Source organism: Haliotis cracherodii, unplaced genomic scaffold (assembly GCF_022045235.1).
Source record: "Haliotis cracherodii isolate W230 unplaced genomic scaffold, xgHalCrac1.p SCAF_12, whole genome shotgun sequence".
NCBI lineage: Eukaryota > Metazoa > Mollusca > Gastropoda > Lepetellida > Haliotidae > Haliotis > Haliotis cracherodii.
Genome location: NW_027266267.1, coordinates 40,283,907 through 40,303,720, shown reverse-complemented (window position 1 = coordinate 40,303,720; position 19,814 = coordinate 40,283,907). Strand labels below are relative to the sequence as shown.

Here is a 19,814-nt window from a genome sequence, read left to right as displayed (position 1 = left end):
AGCCAGTTTTTACAACGTATTGTTCTCGTTAGTAATAGCTTTTTATGGTCACATACTAGTTTTAAAAACCAATTGATATCTGTGATAAGTCTAGTAATTTTACTGTCCTTTGCTGACAGGTTTTTATATAGGCTAAATTACTGTTGTTTTTCTGTATAAATTGCTTAGTCACGATATGGCTAAAATATTGCCGATGTGACTTTAAATATTAACTCACTCACTCACTCTAATAATTTCGTTAATGTGTATTTTCCATGAACAATCAGATTGAAGTGTAATTCCTAAATGTTTATGACTTTGTACTTCACTGTTTGTAGTTTAGTCATTACTCTGTCATTTTTTTTTTTGAGTGGCTTTTGAAGCAGGTGTTTTAGTTTGCAATCATATTTCTGATAGTTATTTTGCCACTTTTGGAAGATTTTCTTCTTTGTGATACTGTCAATTTCGTTTTTTGATATTGGTAGGTTGATGCTTACTTCTAATTTTAGTGCTGATTTGGCTGCTTTGTCTGCGTGTTCGTTGCCAAACACTCTTACGTGAGCAGGGATCAAAAATATTTCTTTGTCTTTACCTAGTTTACGTAGATTGTTGGCGATTTTAATTATGTTGTATTAGTTTTGGGCGCTTTTTTTGTGTGTTTTTTTGCACTGGAGCCCACTTATTGAGTCTGAAAGGATTTTTGGGGGGTATATTTATTTGATCGCTGTGCATGGCTGTTACTATCCCCATTAATTCGGCTGTGAAAATTGATTGATTATTAGGGAGCCTATAGGATTGTGTTTCTTTTGGGGGTTTGTTGATATGGATGCCGAATCCTGTGCGTTTTGAGCCCGGGTCAAAGGAGCCGTCTGTGTACATGTGACACTAATTTGGCCATTGTTCATGAATGTATGCTAGTGTGATGGATTTAGCGGTATTTGGATCAGTTTCTTTACTTAGTTTGGTGGAGAGAGATATTGCGATTTTGGGTGTTTGGAGGTTGGGTGTGAAGGTGCTGTGTTTAACTGTAGGTTATTTAGGTTGTGTATATTTAGGTAATTTATTATGCGTTGATTGGTGTCAATGGAGGGTTTTTGCGAGCTAAAGCTTGGAGTCTGGGGCTTATGTTAGTTTTATGGATCTGTTGGATTTGTTGTTTTTGTTGGGTTGAGGCCCAGTAATTTATTGTTAGATGTTCTTGGTGTAGATCCATATGTTCGCGTGCCATGCTGAGTGCGTGTGATTATCTTAAGTGCTTGATATTGAATTGAGTTTAGTTTATCGCTTAATGAGGAGTTTAAGGTGTTGTATATTTGGCATCCATATTTTTGATCTAATTAGTGATTTGTGAAGTGATAGTAGGGTCTCCTTGGAGGCCCCCCAGTTGGAACCTGTCAGGCAGCGAAGTGCGTTTAGGTCTTTAGTGCATCTATTTGTTAGGTTTTTAATGTGAGCACCCGAGGTGAGGTGTTAGTCAAAGATAGGTCCACGAAATTTGGCTTCTTTTTTGGTTTTTGGTTTAGTTTGGAGGTGTTTGCACGCATATTTCTGTGTTTGAATACTATCCCTGTGGTTTTTTCCACACCAGAAGCTTAAACATGGCTAAAAATGTACTGCAGAATGCATTAAATATAATTCAAAAATGACAGAGTAATAAGTAAACTACAAACAGGCCACACTTAGTGAAACTCCCACCTACACTGCAACTTAAAAGAAACGCCTGAACACGTAATACTATATCGCACACATTACCAGCAAAACAGAACAACACTCCAACCCACACTAAATTGCAACAATCAAATGACACTAGCAACGGTACTAAATCCCCTAAATGACTTACAAACCTTTAAAGAACTAGGCATATATCTCATCAAAACAGGCCTACTTGGCCGCATTTAAAAATAAATGTACAAGAAACAAGCTGCCAATAAACCCTAAAATTCTAAACCTATAAAACACACAAACTCCTTTTAGTCAACAGGCTCATTACCTTGTGATCATGTTAACGTTTTTCTTAACAGTTTAGAAACAGAGAATAAATTTGAAGTGAACTACAGTGGAAAATAAGAGAAGTAATTAATTGTCAATGTTTTTATCATAAAAAAACTCTGTTCAGTAAACAACAGTTGTTTTAGTACTTTCAAGAGGAATCTCAAACCCTCTCTTACTCTGTTACGATATATTATGTCAAAGTGAAAACATTAACGTACAACAAAGCATTTTCCATGGACTTGTTTATTTGCTTATTGTTGATATACATGTGTTCAGATTAATAAAAACATATACTATATCAACTATAAATTTCTTCCGTGTGTGAATGCGTGTAATATTTGCATATTGGCACCCTAGTTCTCATAATGCTTGATATGAAAGCAAAATTGTGTGTTTAATTAACCTCATCTCTCCTGTCAGTGACTGATTTCAAAGCGCATGTCTTGGTGTTACACAGCCAGTGTCCTAACTCTCGTGTATCTACTTTAATGTTACGCCCTCGCAAAATGTCTTTGTATGTTACGTCTAGTACACACAAACAGGACCGTTTAGCCTATATAAGGAATGTAGCAGGCAGTGGATCTTCCAGCTGGCTGACTTACTGTTGGTAATAACCGTTTTCTTTAAGCAAATAAGAGGACAGTTAGTAACAAAAATATACGATATACAACGAATATATGCAAAACTATAAAAAAAACAAAAAACATTTGACACTGACACCGCATCAAACCCCGCGGTAGACTAGACACAGTTATGTGCGCATCGATAATCCCTACCGACAGGGTGGGGATGGTGGTTCAAAGCAGAACGAACAACCCTGTTTGTTGTCTAATAAATGCTGGGCGGCGCCTTTGATCTTGCCTCTAACCATTCATGTAGTAGGAGTAAATGATGACCAGGATGGCCTGGAAAGAAACAAGATTCTTTCTTGCTGCATATCAAGGCACCAATTTATCGGTCACAGGTTATTTTGTATGCGTGCCCAGTGTATCCACAATTAACCAGAATGTTTCATATCTACAAAAATGTATATGCGTCATGTATAATGCTTTTTCACGCTTGGTGTGACAGACTGAACTTGAACATTATGATAGCGTCAGCAGGGATAATAGAGGTCATAAGACATAACATGTAGTGGGAATAAATGATCACCAGGATTGCTGCATCTCACACATTAACTCAAGATTCACAGCTCACTCACTGTTTTGTTTTTTCTTATTATTCATTTGATATATTTGTAAACTTCAACTGAAACCCGATCCCGTGTTACACATTTGACACACGCGTGTGCAACGAGTGACCCACGCGTGCTGTAAGGGTTGCACACGCGCTGCACACCTGTTGCACACGCGTATTCAACGGGTGCTCAATCCGTGTGCAACCGGTTGAGCACCCGTGTCACATGCGTGTTACATGCGTTCTCAACGCGTGTTAGGGGAATGAACTTGTGCTCGTCATGCAACATTCATGTCTTGAAAGGAAGATCAGGAACTGACCGTGAAATTGGGGCTAATACATTCATTGGACAGAAGAAAGGTTGATAGCTGGTTTGGTAAATAAAGAAGTTTTTCTACATAAATTGTCTCTACTTTGTGTTACTGGCCTCAACAATATAAACTGACAATTTTGACAAATATTCAAACAGTGCGATAATAAAACTAAATGCATTCTGTGTTATATGGCAGTGTATTTTTTTTGTGTAACTGTGTTACTTTGTTTATGTTGTAATTCGGTAAAAGCTCATTGCATTGTATTTGGACAGTGATTAGTCGTCAGAAATGTAGTACTGTTTAATGTAAGCATTTTTTAGGAAGATACTTTAGATGATAGTGTCATGTGTAAACTTTCGGAATACGTTGACTTGGAGAGGGTGTTATAGAAATATGTGGAATATTATATGTTGTGAGGGCAATGTGTGGAAGTTTTCAGTAGCTAGTAGACTGTATATAAGGGGACAAGAGCGTGCCTCTCGTACCTCTTTCACACATTTCATTACATCAAGACGAGCTTTCTTGTGAATATCATCATCCCTGATTCCCTGCCTTTACCTTTCTTGGAAGCTCGACCACTGTCACCACTGAGTGCATATAATATTATCATTGACTTTTGCTATCACCACTGTATTTTTGTATTTGATACTGACCAGTGCAATCATATTATATACTGTCATTCAATTTTGTACTGCCACTATATTGTGTACTGCCATTGTATTTGCTGTGCAGTAATTTGTATTGATTTGTAAACCTAGGTAATTTTGTAATACATCTGTTGATTGTACTCCATTTGTTGGTTGCTTGTTGGTTTCACACTAAGTTCTTGTACGTACAGATTTCTGTGTTAACATATTCACGTAACAACTGACAATTTATATACATATTTAAACAGTGTCATAAGATAACTGAATACATAAATTCAAATACATAATAATACGCATATAATATTCACTAACTTGTAAGCAGGATCTCAGTGATCAACTTAAAATCCACGAAAAGGACGCTTGTGGTCACTCAATACGGTTGGTGTGCATGTGAAGTGCTAGGATGTCTAGACTGGAACAATCAGGTGTAAGCTGACTTAAACAAAGAAACAACAGAAAACATTATAGAATGACCAAGCCTACCTGCCATACACCACAACTAATTATTGCTTATGCTCAGGCTCTCATATGCAGTCGATTAAAAAAAGCGCATAGGTTAAGTTCATATTCTGCTGAAAGAAGCATTGTAGAGTACAACAGCTACATTAAAAGGCCAAAACATCATTTCAATACAATATGTAAAAATATGCAAAATACAGAGAGTGCCCGTAAAAACAACACTGCCACATATATAGTCTTATTCACGTGTTTGTCTTTTATGTGTGCTCTGACATTTTTGTTAGTGTATATGATGTTTTACTGTAATAAGTTCGATGTTACATGTATACAAGGTACACTGCTGGAGCATTGACCTTACTGAATGTGATGTTTTGCGTTTGCTGTTGCAAACAAACTTTCATAAATAAGTCACACTCTTGTTTAATAAGTGATACATGTTTGCAAGCCTACCTCTGTCAATCTTTCATAAATCTTCTCTTTTCCAGTGCCTACCACTGAGCATGTCAGGGTCGGCAGCTATGCGACGTTGTCATGGACTCTCCCGGATCCTGGGACCAGGGAGTTCAGTGTGTGCAACAGTGAGACAAAGACATGCCTTCTTCACGTTACAGGATATAATGATGTCAGAGCTGCCAGTGACAAGTTCACATCTAGAGTGAGATTCATTGGAAAAGTGTCATCATCGGGAACTGGTTTGTTTAGATTCCTGCTCTCTGATGTAAGTTGGGAAGACGCAGGTCATTACAAGTGTTACAGAGGCTCACCAGGATCAGGGGGACCAATCATCCCTGACTGTGGACAGAAGCTGGTAGTGCAGGGTAAGTAATATTCAGAAAGTTCCGTCTACTGTCTGATACGTATCTGTTGTCTACCAAATGTCTGAAAAATCACTTTGATATTCATACTGTTTGATAACCTTGACATCTTGATTAGCTTTCTCACAATGTATGTGTTATGACATTTTAGAAACTGTTAAATACCTTGACGAACACATATATGGATATATTTTTGATTTATTGGAAATGAAGTTCCAATGTACATGTGGTGTTGTTCAAATAGAGACAACTTTCTGCATAGCTCTGACACTGTTATTGCATGTGTTTACTTTTCGTTGGTCAAGGAACTATCATTGCCAATATGATTGCTACACCCTGAATGTGCTTGTAAATGTTACTTTTGACTGCTCTACAACAATGAAAAGGTCATGATAAGGATTTAGAAAGGTATAATCCACAATCATGACTTTTCTTGAATTTGCTTGTAATACTTACATGTCAGTTAAACTTCTTACTTCAATATTTCTGTTTCATTCAAAAATTCCTGAAATGAGTTCCATTTTATATACACATTCACACCGATTGCTGTCATTAGGTAAAACAAACAACAAGAGGACAGTCACCAATCTTTAATGTTAAACACGATTATAAACAATTCTGAACCGTGAGATACTCTTGGTTTAATGTAAAAAACATCCCAAGAAATTCTTCTTATTCCAGTTTGTTGAACTATACATATACCTGTTTCATATGGCATAAGATCCTGTCAGCGTAACACCAGAGTTGTATCCGTAAAACAAGAAAATCTTTCAGTGCATTCCTTAATTATGGAATACAGATCCTGCATACCGCGACAGGGCAACTGCTATTCTTATCAGATCCTTCCATGGCAGCAAGTTGCAAGCCATGGCAGTCAGCCTGCCTCACCCTGTCAGTTGTCGACTTCAAGTGATTTTAACATGCTCATTATCGTATGTAACAACATGACTGTAGCACGTTAAACACAAACTCTTGTGATGCTTTTTTATCAACTAGGCCAACTTTCTTTCTTTTTTCTTCCTGGATCGACACTTTCATGATTTAAGTATTATGATTTTTTAACAGCAGCAAGAGATATACCCCAACCATGTTTTATGAAATTATTGAAATTCGAAGGAACACCTCCATAAAGATGACTCTAGATTAAGTACTGTTTGGCATTCTAGAAGTTATGGAGTACGTAAGGAGTACATATGTAAAGGAAATTCATAATACTTATGTCACTAAGCTAGATAAGGAAAAAATACTATATGAGTTCCATATCTTGATGTAGTGACATAAATATTATGGAGATTAACATAAACAATAACAGCAATATTTTCTCATGACCTAACATGAAAATGTATAACCGTCCGGTGGTTGTTATTAGAATTACCTTTCCCTGCCGCAGCCAGCTGCACATCGGCAGTGGGTCTCAAGTCAAACTAGCAATTATAATCAAGCTACCTAAAGCCAACATTATCACCATTTCTTCACACTGCACACACAAAAAACGTCGTTTCTTTGGTCATTGAACTGAAAAACGACGTTATTTGGACGTTTTCAAACCATCGTTTTTCCGTCCAATTAACTTCCTTATTTGACATCGGAATTTACTGGGACAGAACCATATCATCAAGTTCCTCCCTTTCTTGATTGACATTGTCAATCAAACAACAGCGTCTACCGGTATTCCTACTTCACAGATTTCATTGGTCAGTTCTTGTGTGCTATATTACAGGCCCGAGTCTGATGCTGTACTCGAAGCGCTTAGCGGAAGTACTGAAATCAATCGTTCTGCGCATGCGGATTTGTTAATGCCATGTGCAAATTTTCCGTTCTGTGCATGCGCGACTTCGCATAGTGTTTCCTAGATTTAATGGCACCATTATTATCCCCCGCCACGAAGTGGAAGGGGTATATAGGAATAGGTGCCGTCCGTCCGTCCGTCTGTCCGTCGCATTTCGTTTCCGGTGCAGAACACAAAAACCGTGAGAGATATCTTAACCAAACGTGGCATATATATAGGTCTTGTGGTGAAATGGTGCCTTTTGATAGTTTGGGATTTTTGAAAACATTATTTTTCGAGTTTCCATGGCAAAGACTTTGACTTAGGCTAAAAAATGGCGGTAGTCCTCGTTTCCGGAGCAGATGTTGAAAACCATGCCTTTTGATAGTTTGTGAGTTTTTACGAATGTTTCCTTAGCAAGAGCATTACTCAGAAACCGTTTACATATTCTACAAAAACATCTACACAGGGTTGTCTAAGAACCGTTACCATTATAACCTAATTGAGATGTATACCACTTGACACTCAACTCATTCACTCAACTCATTCACTCTTCAACTCACTGTCTAGGAGCTACACTGGACTTGTTGTTTACTGATCATGCCAGTGCTGTAGGATTCAAGACTCCAGTCTACTACTCAGATCATCAGATGATTGGTGCTGTACTTCTCAGTACACCTCATAGTGACCCCTGCTCTCAATGATCTCTAAGTACTCCCTTACTTCTCTGATTATTATTTAAGTTATAACACATCTCATTACAAATACAACTGTGAATGCATCTTAAACCTACTCAACTGTATAAACACTGCATTGCATCCTATCCTGTATATATTCTTGTCAACCATATTCTGTACTTCACTTGCTTGATAACGGTGTTTGAACCTACACCGAAAATGTTACTCCTAATTGTAATAAAGAAGTTGTTCGTCCATATGTCTCATCCTTACTCATTACAAAGAGAGTTACGTATTCTATCATAAACTGCAGATGGCAAAACAAGACCAGTAATAACTATTTTAGTGCTGCAATTAGACCATTACTAAAAAGTCCAGTGAACTTAGTTCACAGGCGCTAATGCATTGCACACTACCGGACCTGTCATATTGGCGGGGGATATGAGTATTTCATGCTTGTTTACATACAGATAAAACAACAGAAAGCAAGAATATAAAAATCGTTTAAAGATCTGTCTGATTCGCTAATTGAGTGGGTTTACTTATTTTTCCATTGTTGGATACGATGAACTCTTTCAAACTTTAGGGAGAAAGTAAAAACAGCTCACACAGTGGTTCTAGCAAAATATATATTTAACACAAAACACATACTTTCAATGTGTGTAAGTTTTTAAAAGTTACGTCTCACAAAATGTATCAACTTCAAAATACTGTTGTTTGACAATGATTCATAAACACAGTCTCGTGATAAGCTCGGAATCGTATAATGTCGCTTAAATTTAGGGCACGTACTTGATCGGGACGCATTTCACATTAACTAATACAATGAGAACGGTAATAATTTTAGTCAAAATAATTAGGAAAGCTCAAGGCTCAGGAACGTCTGAGTACAGGAAAAGGATTTATACTTTCGCAAGTTAAATAATCGTCAAATACGCATACGAATATCAACCAGCTTTTAAAACTTATTTTTGTAGGAGGTGATCTTGTTGTATATTGCCAGATATCATGTGCATATACATTTTCCGATATTGCTTATTTTAATGTTTATAAAAAGTTTCAAGGTTCGTCCGCCTATTTGACGTGATTCTCCTTTCCCCTTTGTACATGACATTTAAGCAGTGTCCTGTTACTGTAAACATATTAGAAGTAACAGCTGGGTACTCTTCCAGTGAACTCAATAAAAAATACAGCAAAATCTCCACCCGATTTTGTCTATCTCTGTTATCATACCAGGGCAATCTCTCCGGCTGGACATATGTAAACACACAGAACACCGCAAACACAAAAACGTCGTTTTTTTCTGTATATGGTCATTGGACGGAAAAACGACGTTATTTGGACATTAATTGACTGGATTCTACTTTCTCATTTGTACATGACACTTAAGCAGTGTCCTGAAAATGTAAACAGATTAGTTTCAAATTCCAAACTGGTGATGTCTATTCAGACTAATGCTTAGCCTCTGAAACTGTATAGTTTTGAAGCAAACAAGTAACTCCATTTAAATTGAAGAGGAGCCCCAGTGATATGGGAAATTCAGAGATAAAGCTATTCTTTGAACCAGAATTATACATTGTATTCTGCACGATTGTGTTCTTGCATTTCCTTTCAAGTCAGGAAAAAAAGACTTAAAAGGAGAGTTGTTGAATTTAATTATTAAATATTGCCTATACACTAATCTGGACGTACTACTCATTGTTCTAATAATATGTCATCCTATAAAACATCATATATACATTAACGCATGTTACCGTTCTAAAGTCATACTCTCATATAACCTTTTACTGTTCATAGTATCAAAGTTTAATCAACAATATCAAGAGCAGCAGTTTCAACAATGGGAACACCCAAAAACAAGGCTGTTATCAAGCGCTGATGCAGACATGATGCATCGTAAAAATGATGTCTTCAGCAATACAATTTCTTGCAATATTTATACTACGAAATAGTAAGGCAATCGCTTATGCACCGATGGAGCATAGACAATATCGCTAATACAGATATAACGTATTTGAATGTTAATACAAAGACAAACCCTCATTATTTGTGCAGTGACGAAATAACACTTATACACGTTTATTGGTAACTTTCATCAGTTTTGCTTTTCATTTAAATAACTTTGTTTTCACATTTACATGTTATACCCGACTAGCTTGTCATACATAATTATGGGGCAGTTTTCAATCTTGTACTGACTTACGCTGGTGTTCCTGCTCGAAGCTTATTGGACCTGACTCCGTGACTATCCATAACAATTAAGATGAACATTCAATTCAAGTAAATGAATGAGTTTGTTTTGACGCCACAGTCAGTCATAGACCAATGCTGTGAGGTTTGATTACTGTTGATGGCCTCTGGTCAACTCCGCTGTTCCACCGCAGAATGTTCGTCCAACTCTGCAGGGGGCATTCTCAGTAACTTCAAACGCACTGAAATGTTTTCGCCTTGCATCCAAGATGGTGGACAAGTGAAATCGTATGATATTTGGCTATTTTAGGTCACTTTCTCTTTTTTCAATTAACTAATAAAGTCAATTCATAGTTTCGCGGTTGTGAAGAAGCTTACAACTTTATAACGCTTATTCATCTCATTCCAACAGAGCTACTCGTGCTCACATAAAGTTGTAGTTACTAGTCACTGTATTATTGCTTTAAAATATATTACGTGTTCATCAATAACAATTAGGATTAACATTCAATTTCCAATACAAGTAAATGAATCAGTGTGTTTTACGCCACAATCAGTCAAAGACCAACGTTGTCTGGTTTGGTGACAACTGTTGGTCCAGATCACGTATTTTGTGTTCTCCTCTGACAAGTGAAAAATGGCACGGCTCCCATGGCCGAAGGCTTTGAACACTTAATGCCATGAAGAAAGTGGTCAACTGTAACAAATGTTATATTTGGATAACACTTTCTCAGTAAAGTACAGATTCTCGTACTTTTTAGGGTTGAGATAATAGACGTTGATGGTTGATTATCAATGGATAAATTAAAGCCCAAACCTTACTTATGAATGATTGGTAATGGGAAATGGACAATGGGCAAACGGGAGGTTGTGGTAATTACCGCCTATTATCTGTTGGCTTCCCTTGTTACGTTTCCTTCTTTGCTATCCTTTTACTTGTGTTGTTCTTACAGGTACATATATATGTTCTCTGCCTCATGGCATTTAATATTCACCAGGTGAAGGAGTAAGTATATACTCCGAAACGTTGTGTTCCTCATAATGTGACGTTGACATCCATAATGTTTTCCCTTAAGTGCACCACTTCTTAATGCCCTTCAAAGACTCGATCTAGCTTTGTTTTTAAATGTGGAGACATTTGCGTAGAATATAATATGGTCATGTCTATAAACATTTGGGTCTCTGTCTACATGAGCATTTAGACATAAATGTTATAGCTAAGGAAATTGCTAAATTTCCAGGAATGAGATGAGGTGAGGTGAAATTGGGTTTAACGTCGCGTCCAAGATTATTGCACTTATATAGCGACGTGCATGCATGCATGTGTGTGTGTGTTTGTGTGTGTGTGTGTTTGTGCGTGTGTGTGTGTGTGTGTGTGTGTGTGTGTGGCTGCTTGGCACATAGATAGATCTAGTGGTGAACTGGTGCCTTTTGATAGCTTTGGATTTAAAAAAAAAATTTTTTTGAGTTTCCAAGGAACGACTTTGATTTAGACAGAAAATGGCGGTAGTCCTCGTTTCCGGAGCAGATCTTGAAAACGGTACTATATTTCTTCATCAAATTTGACACATAGATAGGTTTAGTAGTGAGCTTGTGCCTTTTGATAGTTTGGGATTTTATTTTTTTATTTTTTTAGTTTTCATGCGAGCGACTTTGATTTAGACTGAAAATGGCGGTGGTTCTCATTTCCGGAGCAGATCTTAAAAACAAACCATATGTCTTTACCAAACTTGGCACATAATGTCATCTCACAGTATTGAATACATTTCCTTTCTTGTTGGTAAGTTCTGCATTGTTTGAGTGTATGTTCCTCCAAAAGTGTCATGGACACAGTTGTTGCATTCACTGACTAACTTCATGCAGAAACACAACTCATTACAAATATAACAGTGTGACTGATCTTAAACCTACTCAACTGTATAAACAATATATATTCTTGTCAACCATACTATGTACTTCACTTGCCTGATAATGGTGTCTGAACCTACACCGAAACCAGCGCTCCTTATTGTAATAAAGAAATTCAGTAACATTCAGTAACATATTCTATCATAAACTGCAGATGAAAAAACAACACCAGTAATAACTTTTTTAAAGTGCTGCAATTAGGCCATTTACAAAAAGGCCAAGTGAACATAGTTCACAGGAGTTAATACATTGCACACACCCGTACATGTCATATTGGCGGGGGATGTGAGTATTTTATGCTTGTTGTTTTTGTTTTTAATTCGGTGTTAATATCTGATTTTATACCTGTTTTTTGGTTGATCTGAAGCAATAACAATTTCATTATTTTAGCCTACAACTTTACCAATCTTATGTTCCATATTACTCCGGGATATGTATAGTCCTGCCCCCAAAACGTAGTCTACTTTGGATTGACCGTATTGTAATACATCTTGATAAGGCTGTATAGGAGATGGTTTGTCAACTGGTGAAGCAATAGCATCCTGTACATTTGCAACAAACTTTTTTTTTTCATCAAGCGCCGTCCCAGAACCAATTATTCCTGTCAGTGTGTGAGACTGTGCACCAAGAATTGCCCATACATAAATTCTTATTGATTAATTTACACTTACAACTCCTGGGTTAGTAAAATAATTTTCTGTTTTGTTATTAAGACATTCATTCCAAGCGTTTGCGGTATCGGTGCCGTTGTGTTGCCCAAACTTTGTAACAATATAAGCTAAAACCACTCTTAAAGCTCATAAGATCTCCTCTCCAATCGTTACTTGAAAGTTCCCAGCCATGATAAAGATTATGCATTCTTACAAAAAGATTGTTGTTCTGTAACAACTTAAATGGTTGAATGGTTGATGAGTTTTTTAAAGTAAATCATCACGTTCTTCTTTAACAGATTTTTGCACACTGTACGGAATAGCCTACACCATGGTTAAGTCCTTTAATACACCAATCTTTACTCCTAGAAACATAAAATTCCTGGCAAATACGTTCATATGCGAACCTATTGTACGGATTATTTGATGCATTCCATGCTTGATCCTGCGGTAATGGGGCACTAATTTCTTTAAGTATACGTCTAATCTGATAGTATACATGAAATGATAAAACAGACTTATTTAGTTCAAAGCTGGTGGCATAAAGAGATACACCTCATCCTGTTGTGGCACACAATATGGCAAAGTTTAACTGGTTTTGCCAAAATTGCATTGGATTGTTGAACGAATCATGCACCATTTTGTCGCTAGTTGCTGTGAACCTGTATTTTTCAAAGATATCAGGGAAATGAACAAAAAACTTAGCACCAGAGGCTCTTATTAAAATCGACTGGTTCGTAATGTAAGTTGATTTCATATTAAAGTTATAATATAGTTTCTTTGTATATTTACTCTATATGTTACACTCCCGGGAATAACAAATGGTCAGTCTATTCAACTGTTTCACACTATTGACAACTCGGCTGGGCAACTTCAAGTTGCTCTCTGCAATATAATTTTTTACACACTGTGGACCAATACAAGTGCTGCGAGAGGTAGTAATATCTTCTTACTAGATATATAACTTTGTACTATACCTGATGGGTATTACAGCATATGCTCACTCAATGATGAATGTTTTAAGCCTTTGGGAGCTAGTCTCACACTAAATGAGTCTAATATGGGGTGCTGATTTTAAGCAGTGGAGCACATTTTATGATACTTGAAAGTGGCTCGGCAAACACACTTGGATTTATAAGAGGATAAGTGATACCCATCACAGCAGCAGTGCATGGAGTTAACTTACCTGATATAGTTCCCTATCAAGAGTTATGCATCCATCTTGATCATATTCAACTCGAAAGTCCTTCAACTCTGCTGAGAGCTGTTCCAGTCAAAGATGAAAAATACAATTGTGGTAGGAGAGAATCTTACTCATCATTACAATATAAAAAGTTAAGGCAGGGTATTGTAACAGATCTCAAAATTTCTGAATTATATGTAAAACATCAACCTGTACATATAGGATATTTAAATGTGACACTCCATGTGATAAATAATGGTTGATTCTTCAAGGCGGTTAAACGCATAAGCTAAGACAATGTAACACATTTGCACTTTCCGATCTTGGGGACACAGAAGGATTTGATAAACCTGGTGTCGAGGGCAAGTTATATGCTTTACATTTACAAGATAATGTATACAAGTGGAAAGAAGTTATATTCACAGGACCAGCACCTTATTTAGGAGATTTAAATGATGTCAACGTTAGTAGACTCCATAAAAACACTTAAACGATCTTGTTCGCAACGATAACAATAAATGGACTTTGCTTAAAACAAAAATCGAATGGCTCCTGAATATCATCATTGCCTCACAGTATGCAACGACGGGTAGGGGACATCATTTAACTAAGAAAATAAATGGTGGTTTCATACTCGGGGCTTATATTCCCTCAAAACGTAATAGTGTGGTAGTCGCTCCCCTGCCAGATGTACCAGGTCATATGTTATTGAGTCGTCCATCATTAAAAGATGTCAGCTTAAATTTGGTTACTGAATTCAATGATGTAAAAAATAACTTGAAGTATATACCCGATGGTGCTACACTTAGTATGAAATTCTTGTTGGGGGATGCGCCAGAACATATCTTCGAGATATTACCGGGTCTATCAATTAAATGGCTTAAGAAACACGAACGTCAACGGTGTAGTATTATTCAGTCAGGAATAGGGCTCACTACAAACCTTGAGGGGGTCCAAGTTGATGGGGGGAGCATTTTGATTACTTACATATTTATGCCCTATAATATACATCTAATCAGGCTGATGTATACTGTCAAGACATTATCGCCCGACCAATTAAACACTCTTATATAATATAATAATATACATAATGGGTTCATATCCGGCGCTCGGTGAAGCATCTGAAAAGATGGATACTGTTGATGGATTTCGATTTCATCAAATAAGTGGCATGAAACATCGCATACAGAAGGAGCATGATTCTAGACTTGGATTATATAAAAAGTATCACAGAGCTGTTAATGCTCTCGACAGAGTTGACACTGCACTTGCAACAGCCAGTATGGGACATGGTACGGTCGGTATTGGTTTGTTATCAACTATAATCGCCACAACTATCGTACTTGGCAGGAATAGCTCTTAAATTTTTTTCTCGTAAATTGCAAAATAAAACATTAAAACATGACAGTATTCGTGTGCTCGCTGAAGCAAAGTTAAATAGCATTGAGGATCATATTTCAACAGCAAATACTGTACACAAGATACTGTACTTCGCAATACACCTTATGATGACCCCTGCTCACAATGATCTCTAAGTAAAGCAAGAACTCCCTTACTTTCTCTGATTATTGTTTTATTAATAACACAAATTATTACAAATACATTTACGTATTATATCATAAATTGCAGATAGCAGAACTACACCAGTAATAACTTTTTAGTGCTTGCAATTAGGCCATTTACAAAAAGGTCCAGAGAACATGGTTCACACGAGCTAATGCCTTGCACACAACCGGACATGTCATATTGGCGGGGGATATGAGTATTTCATTCTTGTTTACATACAGATAAAACAACAGAAAGCAAGAATATAAAAATCGTTTGAAGATCTGTCTGATTCGCTAATTGAGTGGGTTTATTTATTTATCCATTGTTGGATGCGATGAACTCTTTCAAACTTTAGGGAGAAAGTAAAAACAGCTCACACAGTGGTTTTAGCTAAATATTTTTTTAACGCAAAACACATGTGTAAGTTTTTAAAAGTTACGTCTCACAAAATGTATCAACTTCAAAGTACTTCGTCTCTCTGAAAACTCAAATATACAACCAAAGACTTACGTATAGTTCACACTGGTGGCCGATCCGAACAATATACTTCTAAAAGAGCTCAGTTTATTTCTGAAGGACTGGTGTGACACTTAATGGTAAATTAAAGGTTTGTCTTCCATTAAATTTTTAGGTTATTGGGACTTTGAAATCCAATGGTGTTGAATAGTTTAAACCTGTAACTGGGCATTATACCTAATTACCTCTGATCTTCTTTGGATATATAAAACAAACAATAAACAAAAATAAAGCAAACTAATGGGACTCATATTTTAACTTGTATTGGTCGACTTGGCTGGGTAGCTGCACTCATTGGGTGGTCGGACAGGGAGTCACTTTACTCATATAGCAAAATAGTGGGTTGGCTACTGCTGAAATATCTGTTAGGTATTCATAACTATTAATCTATGTTGTAAAATGTTGTTGGACTACCTAAATCTCATCAGGAAACCCTCATTTGGTATACCAGGTAGTCCGACTGACAACTGTTGTATTATTCTGGTACCCTTCACCTTTAAGCATTGACTATATTTGTACATTTGCAAAACTATCCCAAAGCTCATCTCAATTTACTAAAGGGCAAGGCCCAAATGTCCCTAAGAAGTAGACACACTGCACTCTATGAATGTTATTGAACTGTTTTTGAAAGGTTTCTTTGAAAACATTAAATGGCGACCTTTACCTTTGCAGACCGCTCTTTATTATTGTGATATTGACCTTTTATTCAAGGCCTCATTTGGCATTTTGATTTGTTTTGGATTTGGTAGTTACTATAGTTAGGACACCTACAGATCGTTTCTGATTATTATGATTTAATTATGAAAGAAACCTGAATTTCATTAAGGAAAAGAGAAAGTAAATGTTCCAGTATGGAAGAAAAGTAGTTGTACACATGTAGTAGTTTAGTAGTACACGTGAAATGTAATCCAACCTTACAAGTTAGTCTACCCTGTTTGCGTCATGTGATTTAACCACATCAGTGACCCGTACTTGGTTTCATATTAATTCCGGAAGGATTCTGGAAACTAAACTGTATTGCTAATATGAAATTATAAGGTTACATCTCGATGTGCTTTTGTGTAAGTGTGAAACAATTGACAATGACGGAAAAGTTTCCAATAGCTGCCTTTGGCACAGTCATATTAACATGGTGAGTGTGTGAGTTGGTACTTACGTGGGTTAGAACAACATGTATTTACACCAGGGTGAGTCAAAAGTGAACCAGGTCATAGACATCATATTGCATTTTTCATACTTGTGCTGACCAATCAAGGATTAAATTGAGTCAAGGGACATAACTCTGCACAGCGACTACACGTGTCACACTCAGACTCTGGTCACCTGTTCCAATTATATCTTGGTAATAATTACCGAAAGCTATTCCTGGTCACTGCTACCTACATATAGTTGTTCATTTGGGCTAGTAGCTGACAAATTGATATCATTTACTTTTTATCCCTCATGCAAATTGACAGATTTTAAATTTGACAGACATACATTTTCTTCATATCAGAGGCCATAGTCCAATAATACATCAACCGTACAGGTACAAAATCAGCATATGTTTATGGTCACTGATAGACAGACAGACACATTTTAGTTAGTCAGAGTTACACAAATATAGACATGTTTATTTGATATATCACTGTTTTCAGCGGTGATAGTATAATTACAATATTTCACGGAGTTGCTTTAAGATATGCAAGCAATCTGAAATTTCTGAAAGCATTTTATCTGTCACACATAAGTAGGACATGTAATTCATCCTCAATAAAGTTATTTCTTTTTGTGAGATAAGGATATGTTTTGTGTCAACATTAAGCCTGAACTCTAATTTACTGCCCCTACACTTCGAGTAACTTATTCTTAATTATGCTGCATTTAGCAGAGAAATATATCTTTCCACATCAGAAAGGGATTTTGTTACGTTTTGGACGAACATTTTCATATTATCCATTCGTACTATACATTTTTTTCATTTCAGTGATTTCCCCAATTTCTCAATTGGAAGATACATTATAAACAATCACATGTACACACGCCTTTTTGTATATACTTCAGGATGCGGTGAACGCCACACAGGCTCCTCTGGTTCTTTCACCTCACCTAACTATCCTGGCAATTACAACAACGGCCTGTACTGTACCTACATCATTGATGCAGGAGAGACATTGGTCACTCTCGTGTTCGAAGATTTCAATACGGAAGAAGGGTATGATGTTGTCAAGGTATGTAAACGTTGTGTTATTTGTAAAGCAATTAGAACCAATATGGAATGAAGCGTGTAAGTAAATGTACCAGATTAATTAATCTTGTGGAAAAAAACTTTACAGACAGAAAATTAGGAAGCATTTCGATAGGCTTATGATCACACAATCAAAATAACATTATGGCAACAAACAGCCGACGATCATTCACACAATTATTTCATACTCAACCATGTATATCGCAAATACTAACATGATTTCGGTTATTTTCGATCTCGTTTTTTACATTATATTATGTCATGTTGTTGATGACATAATTTGTCCGTGCCGGTTTCTTCACAATTTCCTGAACATGTTTGTCTCACCTGTTTCAGTAATATTCCCACTAAATACTTGTGTTTCTGTCAAAATTCACAACTGTCTGACCAACGTTACATGCAGCATATATGAACATGTAAGAACATATTTTGCGTACCATCACAGTCGCCGCTGCACTGAAATGCATGCATGTGTTCTAATTATAACCAGTCCTAAATCAATGGATACGTACAGAACTAAACTACGTAACATGTCTAATATAGTGAAATCTAAAAATAAGGAACAACACTTTAAATACCGATTGCAAAATCTCGACAAAACGACCTGGATTGAACGATCAGCTGATCACACCACTCACTTTGGACGGCATTCAAATGGATTACTATTCAAAATAACGTGGTGATACATCCTGATGATACATCCATGATGTATCACTGGACCACAGACCATATATCATATGACATGACAATAGACGTATCATTGTTTAGGGGCAAAAATATATATTAGCCATACACCGGGTGAATGTTACCAATAAGGCTTCACTGGATAGCCATCTATAAGTGTTACGGAAACATATACTGCTTTCAAATATGCCACATGTCAAATGCCACGTCCGCTTAAGGTTGGTCGGGGCGCACCTGGCGGTTTAGTGAATGGTAGATTATTTTGCTTGTGTAAACATATTTGTTCAAATATTGTTATTTTAGGTGTGTTTCCTGATGCTGTGAAGATGGGTACATAATGTGTTTATCTTGTAATCAATCTGATTGTGTTAATTGTTTTGTTATTTAAAAAGATAAATGCTACTGAAAACAAGAGTCATTGATAACTTCCCAATAATATATTTTTTAGTTGTTGCATATACATATGTTAATATTTAATTCATATATTCTATGTTAATTTTGATCATTATAGTATTCACACATGTAATAATCCTGCTCATTTTTTCTGAAGGAGTGTGGTTTGTATTTCGAATTTGCCTACAGTTAGGGAAGTTAGGATGTAGTCAAAATGGGATTCAATCTCATTTTGTAAACTGCAGGTTTATGATGCTCATAACAACCTCCTTGCCCATCTGAGTGGAGACAGACGGGGCTACATTGTCCAGTCAGCTGTGTACTACCGGGTTGTGTTTACTACGAATCCTTGGGGAGTCGGGAAGGGATTTAAAGTTGTGTGGACAGGTATGTAGATATGTAGTGTTGAGATATTTTGTTTACTTTGTAATTTGTCTCCTTCCACTTCTTTTCATCTTCACCTTACAGCTGGTACATGTTTCATGTCTTCTGTAAACTGTGTTCTTCCAAAGCATCTACATCTTATGCAGCCTGACATGGGTAACCTTAGACTGCAGTAGATCTTCAGCATGCTCTCTTTATTGTCTATGACCGATTGTTCAGAGATGAGTTTTCCTTTAAAATTAGGAACAAAACCAGGGACCAAGGAAAAAGTGGAATACATCAGTGTTCGCATGCAAATGCATTT

General features: G+C 36.6%; 1 protein-coding gene across 1 annotated transcript in view; it reads left to right on the top strand.

The window, feature by feature from the left end:
* Positions 1–19,521, top strand: part of LOC139457380 (scavenger receptor cysteine-rich domain-containing protein DMBT1-like) — a 72,484-nt gene extending 52,963 nt beyond the window's left edge. Inside the window, exons 5-7 of the mRNA XM_071238784.1 lie at positions 5,053–5,385; positions 17,866–18,032; positions 19,372–19,521. Of these exons, the coding sequence (XP_071094885.1) occupies positions 5,053–5,385; positions 17,866–18,032; positions 19,372–19,521 (650 nt within the window). The remainder of the gene's footprint in view (positions 1–5,052; positions 5,386–17,865; positions 18,033–19,371) is intronic.
* Positions 19,522–19,814: the final 293 nt, after the last annotated feature.